The sequence below is a fragment of the Asparagus officinalis genome, chromosome 2 (genome assembly GCF_001876935.1).
Source record: "Asparagus officinalis chromosome 2, Aspof.V1, whole genome shotgun sequence".
NCBI lineage: Eukaryota > Viridiplantae > Streptophyta > Magnoliopsida > Asparagales > Asparagaceae > Asparagus > Asparagus officinalis.
In genome coordinates, this window is record NC_033795.1 from 68,891,899 (window position 1) to 68,898,356 (window position 6,458).

General features: G+C 41.4%; 1 protein-coding gene and 1 long non-coding RNA gene across 3 annotated transcripts; both read left to right on the plus strand.

Moving 5' to 3' along the window:
* LOC109831573 lies at nt 2,155-4,042 on the plus strand. 2 transcript variants are annotated; one of them, XM_020398918.1, is made up of 3 exons: nt 2,155-3,591; nt 3,687-3,775; nt 3,852-4,042. In XM_020398918.1, exon 1 carries the CDS (start codon nt 2,175-2,177, stop codon nt 3,579-3,581), a length of 1,407 nt encoding a protein of 468 aa, XP_020254507.1. In that variant the 5' UTR covers nt 2,155-2,174; the 3' UTR covers nt 3,582-3,591; nt 3,687-3,775; nt 3,852-4,042. The 2 variants fall into 2 exon arrangements, with proteins under 2 accessions (XP_020254507.1, XP_020254508.1); XM_020398919.1 differs by lacking the exon at nt 3,852-4,042 and having other exon boundaries at nt 2,155-3,648; nt 3,743-3,775.
* LOC109829588 lies at nt 5,305-6,066 on the plus strand. Its single transcript, XR_002244083.1, has 3 exons — nt 5,305-5,331; nt 5,399-5,459; nt 5,542-6,066. It is a non-coding gene; the product is annotated as an uncharacterized LOC109829588 (long non-coding RNA).

A 6,458-nucleotide genomic window follows, 5' to 3' on the forward strand; every position in this document is an offset into this window, starting at 1 on the left:
TATTGTTGACCTTATGTATTAGGAAGTTAAATGAAACGAAATTTCTTAACTGTTGCTTACCACGGCCAAGAAGGCACACCAGCAAAATAGTAACGCAATACCCAACATAGAGCTTCCACATATTTTTCAAGCTTGAAATATTATACATAAAAATAAATTCAGCATAAAAAATATAAAAGGAGAAATTTTTAAAACAGCCCATTTTTCAATTTTATTGGGCAAAATCTACCGTCTCACAAAATAATTAGCAAAACCGACCTAAAATGGTCGATTTTGCAGTTACGAAACTGCACGGGACTAGTAGTCCCGTGCAGTCCGCCTACCCCACCCCCCCTTTCGTCTTTTCTTTCGTTTTCAGCCTCGTCGACCCCGCCGCCGACCACCGCCAGTTGCAGTCCCCGCCGACCCCGCCGCCGCTCTAGTTCGTGACCGATCCTTCGACCCCCGCCGCTCTCGTCTTCGAGCCTTCGACCCCCCCCCAAAAAACCCTAGCCTTCGAGCCTTTGCCGCCGACCCCGCCGCCGCTCTCGTGACCGATCCTTCGACCCCCGCCGCTCTCGTCTTCGAGCCTTCGACCCCCCCCCAAAAAACCCTAGCCTTCGAGCCTTTGCCGCCGACCCCGCCGCCGCTCTCGTGACCGATCCTTCGACCCCCGCCGCTCTCGTCTTCGAGCCTTCGACCCCGCTGCTGCTAAAGGTATTATAGATTTTAATTTTTATACTGGGTTTCTGGTTGATTTTGGGGTTCTGGAAATGAGTTTTTTTGATAATTTGGGAATTTGATGGGGCTTTTTTGTTCTTTTTAATTGATGCTAATTTGAGTTATTTATTGGATTTTGTTCGTTGAGGGGTATTGTATAGGTTGAATAATGTGATATAATGTGATTTGGGAGTTAGGGTTTAGCCATTATTTGGGATTGATTAAGGTAATAAATTTGATGTTGATTTATTCAGATATTAATAGATTATTTGCATATGATGGACTGTGTATTTTCAGTTTCGATGACGAACTCCATATCCATTATTTGTTTCTTTAATGGGAGCCTCGGCGTCGGAGTGAATAATTTGCCGGTGTATGATGGAGGTTCTCGGAAAATGTTCATGCTATCTAAGTCGTGTAATTTTGATGGAATGACTAGGGAAATACACAGAGTTACTAAAATTAAGAAAGAAGAATATACAATTAGGGTGTTCTTCAACTGTCCGATAAATGAGAGTAGAACTATTGCCGTGGAGATTACCGAAGATGAGGAATTGAATGACATGAAACAATTAGTCGAGAAGCAAGCGTCAATTGAGTTGTTTATTGAGAAGTATCCGATTCAGGAATTTGCCCAAGTTTCACGACCTCAAGGAGAGTTTTCTCGGATGCTTGACTTAGACAACGAGTCGATTGGTTTTATGACATCTCCAAGTCAAGAGCCATGGTCTCAACCACAACATTTAAGTGAGTATTCTATCGGTGGGACGTCAACTAATATATTTAACGACGCTTCAGGTCATGTTACGGGTTACCCACCAGTCGGAGCAATTATAGAAGATGAAGCAGATGATGATTCAGATCATTTTGAAGAAGATGGCGTGCAAATTGATAGCATGCATGTGGCAGCTGGAATCGATGATGACGCCCGTTGGATGGAGCAATTTAACGTTAACAATGATTATGTGGAAGCTGAAGATCCGTTGCCCGACGAGTTTCATAATGAGGATTGGATAAATACTTCTCAAGCTGGATTTGTTGATGTTGGGCCAAATTTACAACGACCTGAGGACTTCACTTTTAAAAAAGGGGATCTATTCGAGAGCAAGGAGGCACTGATCTTTGCAATCCGAGAATGGTCCATCAAGAATCGGGTCAAATTCAAGCCGGTAAAAACTAATGCAACAAACTACAATGTGAAATGCTTCTTTAACGATAAGAATGAAGTAGAGAACGCAAATGAGCAAGATGAGAGAAATAAAAAATGTCCTTGGTTGCTAAATGCCGCTGTGAGAAAATCATCAAATGGGCAATTTGTAATATGTAGATATTGCGGACTTCACACATGTTGCAACCCGTCGGTGGATGTCGATGATTATTCTGCATCTTCTTCTTATATATGTAAGCTAATTATGCCTGAAGTTAGAGCTGAACTTGATCTGAATGCAGGTCAGATATTTCAGAGGGTATATGACATGCGGGGGATTAAGATATCTAAATATAAGGCATATGATGCAAGGAGGAAAGCGTTGTCTAAAATTTTTGGAGATTGGGAAAAATCATATGAATTACTTCCACAGTATCTTGAAGCTATCAAACGAAATAATCCGGGTACTGAATACGAAATATTATCCGAAGAGATTGCACCGGGTATGGAGAGGTTCACTCGCGTGTTTTGGGCATTTGGTCCTGCTATTAAGGGCTTCACTTTTTGTCGTCCGCTATTGAGCATTGATGGTACACATTTATATGGAAAGTACAAAGGCGTGCTTCTTGTAGCGACCGGTGTAGATGCAAATGGCGGGTTATTTCCTCTAGCATTTGCAGTCGTGGAGGTGGAGGATACGTCTAGTTGGAAGTGGTTTTTTGAACTTATATACAAGTGGATTCCAAGTGTCCGTGCGCCAAGAATAATTACCTTTATTTCGGATAGGATGAAAGGAATTATAAGGGCGTTACATGAGGGTTTTAGTGCACCACATCACCATCGATATTGTTTAAGGCATATAAGAGATAATTTCAAGAAAAAACACGGTGAGATTAATTTGCAAAATCTTTTGTGGCAAGCCGGGTGTGCGACCGACACATTAGTGTATGAACATTGCAGGGAGAAAATCAAGTCTTTGTCATTAGATGCACATAATTGGATTGAAAATAACTTGAAGCCTCAATTCGAGCATCGGTGGGCATTATGTAAGGATGAGGGTGTGCGGTTTTGCATGATGACGACTAATTGCTCCGAGAGCTTTAACGGCGTTCTTAAAGGAGCACGAGCTATGCCAATACAATCTTTGGTTGCGAGAACATTCTATAGACTAAACGCATACTTCAACAAAAGGCGTGGTGATGGCATAGACTGGACAACACGTTACACACCAAAAAATGAGTCCATTTTGCATAGAAGAATTGAGGCAGCAAGATCATGTCAAATTACTGTATTCAACGACAACGAATGGCAGGTACAAGATTGTGACGGTATCTACACCGTTAAACTATTTGATGTTGATTGCACTTGCACATGTAACATACCACAACTCCAAAAAATACCCTGTGCACATGTGCTTGCGGCTTCTTCTAATCAGCCGGGAGGTGCTAGAATTCCCAGAAATCGGTATTGCTCGCCTTGGTATTCAACAGCTCACTATCAAAAGACATATAGTGAGAGTTTTCATCCACCTGATGATAGTCGGTATTGGCCTGAATATAATGGACCACATATAGTTCCACCTCAGTACCGGAGACAAGCAGGTCGACCACGATCTGTGCGAATTAGGGGAACCATGGATCAAGGGCGAGAAGGAGTGGTCAAGCACAAAAAATGTAGTCTTTGCAAACAACCGGGACATACTCGACCTCGTTGTCCATCTAGACACAATAGATAGCAACTAATTGGTAATTTATATCATTTTTTTATTTTTATATACTTTAATAAAGAAACTGAATTACTATATGATTGATTATTAACATGTGTATAATTATATGTGCAGGTTTGTACACCATGGATCCTGGGCCGGTTAGTGATGAGGTCTTATATGACCAGGCTCAGCATCGTTCACATATTATATCCTGTACAGAGGTAATTCAGTTACTTTATAATTGTAATATTTGCATTTACATAATATTGCATTCTTATACTATCATTGTCTATACAGAGAGGTCCGAGTATCGTTATGGTTGATCATAGCCTCAGCCATAGCCGTTGGCGGTTAGAGGATGAGCGTATCATAGCAGCTGTGGGACGGGCCGGCTTCTTGACTTGTTCAAAGCTTCGTTGGATAAAGCTCGATTGGCCCCTACTGATTGCGTTGATGGATAGATGGAGACCTGAGACCAATACTTTCCACTTCCGGATGGACGAGGCTATCATTACTCTACAAGATGTAGCCGTGATACTCGGTCTCCGTATAGATGGTCCGTGCATTACCGGCACTGATAGTGATGTATGGCCTCGAAGATGTGAGGAGTTGTTAGGTGTAGCTCCAGAGCCTATGCCTCGAGGAAATATTAAGTTGAAGTGGTTGAGAGAGATCTTCTCAGTACCGTTGCCTGTTGATGCCCCACAAATTTTGGTTGACCAACATGCACGTGCATACATTATGCACATGATTGGTACTATATTATTTCCAGATTCAAGTAAAGATAAAGTGCATGCGAGGTATGTGTATTTATAATATGAATCTGTATTTCATTGAATTAGCTTATTTTAATAAATTGGAATATTGTGAATATGCTAGGTGGTTACCACTCCTCGAGGACTTGGACGTATGTGGTACAAAATCGTGGGGTAGTGCTGTTTTGGCGTATTTATATAGAGAGATGTCAAAAGTGGCACTTATGCAAAACAGTGAGCTTAAAGGGTGTCTAAGCTTATTGCAAGTATGGGCATGGGAGAGACTTCATTTGAAGCCGAGACTATGCACGCATTTACAATTAGATGGACAAATTCCACTGGGATGCAGGTATTGTATTTTTTATGTAGCGAATATAATTGTAGTTATCATTGTGGTACTAAATGTATGACAAACATTTTTTTGTAGATGGAATGTCGAAAAATGCTATGACGAGACCCCGGCTAGACAATTGGATTTCTACCGGAATGAGCTTGACCGTATGAAGATTTTTCAGGTAATTCTCACCGAAAAACATGCGTTTTTTTTTCTACATACTGAAAACCCAATTCTGATATGCAACTGCATTAAATTATTATAGATGGAATGGGAGCCCTACACCCAATTTCTACCTCAGCTACCCCCAATATGCACAGAATACCAAGTTGTATGGAGAGCTAGAGTTCCTCTTATATGTTTGGAGATAGTAGAAATGCATGTACCGGACCGCGTGCTTCGACAATTTGGTCGTGCACAACATGTTCCGCAGTTTGTTGAAAAGATAGAGAGGAAGGCAAAAAAAGGAGGCCAGCAAATAAACTGGATGATCGTGCATCAAGCTTTTATACACAGATGGAATGATAGGCATTTTTGCATTGTCAACCAAATTGAACCAACTCCTCGGGAATCAGATTACTACACTTGGTATTGGGGCATAACTCGAAGATGGATACTTCATTCGACCACAATACCGGTTGAGTCGCAAAGAGGATATGTCCCCCGGGGTATAGATGAGAGAGAATTAGTAAGTATTTTCATATTTTGATCTAAGTCCATTTTTATTGGTACTTTATGTGTTGAAAAATTTGCAGGTATCAGCAATAGATGAAGTTCAAACTCTTGCAAATCGTGGCTTGGAATTGGCTCGAGCAGGTACGATAAAATTAAATCTCAAATTTACATTCTGTTATATCAAATTTAATATGAAATTTTGTTTTTGAACTATCTATCGCAGGTAGAAATCCCGAAACACATGAACATGTATCAATATATCAGGCTATAATGCAGAGGCTTCAACAAGCCTTACACCGAACTCACGAAGATCGTCATGATGGACGGGAGGTAACGCCATTCGTATATACACGACAACAGCGACAAAGTCGAGGACGACGCAGAAATGACGATGAAGCTGGACCTTCCCAACGTGTTGACGATGGAGCTGGACCGTCACAACCACAAACGCAACCGGATCACGAACTCGTCGAAGGGCGGTATGGAGGACGACGAAGCCAAAGGAGGAGGAGGAGAGTTCTTGGATGTATGTAAACTACAGGTTATATACATTACAAAACTATTTAGGGATGTGGTTTTTGGATTTGTAGTCGATAATATCGTGTGATATGTTTGATTTCTAAGTGGGTTTGTGGTGTTATTATGTTGGATTTGTTAGTGGGAGTTTGTGGTGTGATGTGATTTGTTTGATTTGAAATGAGTATGTGGTGAAATCAGTATGTAATTTGTTAGTGGGAGTTTGTGTGGATGTATGTAACGGGACTACATGAAATGTAGTGGTGAAATGAGTATGTGACTTGTTAGTTGATGTTTGTGTTGATGTATGTACAGGAACGGCTTAAAATGCAGCCAGAAAGTGCACAAAAGTGTGCACAGCAAGTGCACGGGACTAGCAGTCCCGTGCACTTGCTGTGCACCTAGTCTCGAGTCCTCTCTGCTTAAAAGTCGGGATTGCTAGTCCCGACTTAGACTTTTAAGCAGAGAGCCCAGCCGCTGGTCAAGACCAAGTGCACGGGACTAGCAGTCCCGTGCACTTCGTAAAACACATTCGGCTGCAAAACCGACCCTTTTCTTCAGAAAAGGGTCGGTTTTGCTAATATTTTTCACTTTAGGTCGATTTTGCCTATTAAATTCTAAAAA

Excerpts from the sequence above, each read along its gene's own strand:
- LOC109831573 (XM_020398918.1), top strand. The coding sequence starts at position 2,175 with ATGCGGGGGATTAAGATATCTAAATATAAGGCATATGATGCAAGGAGG.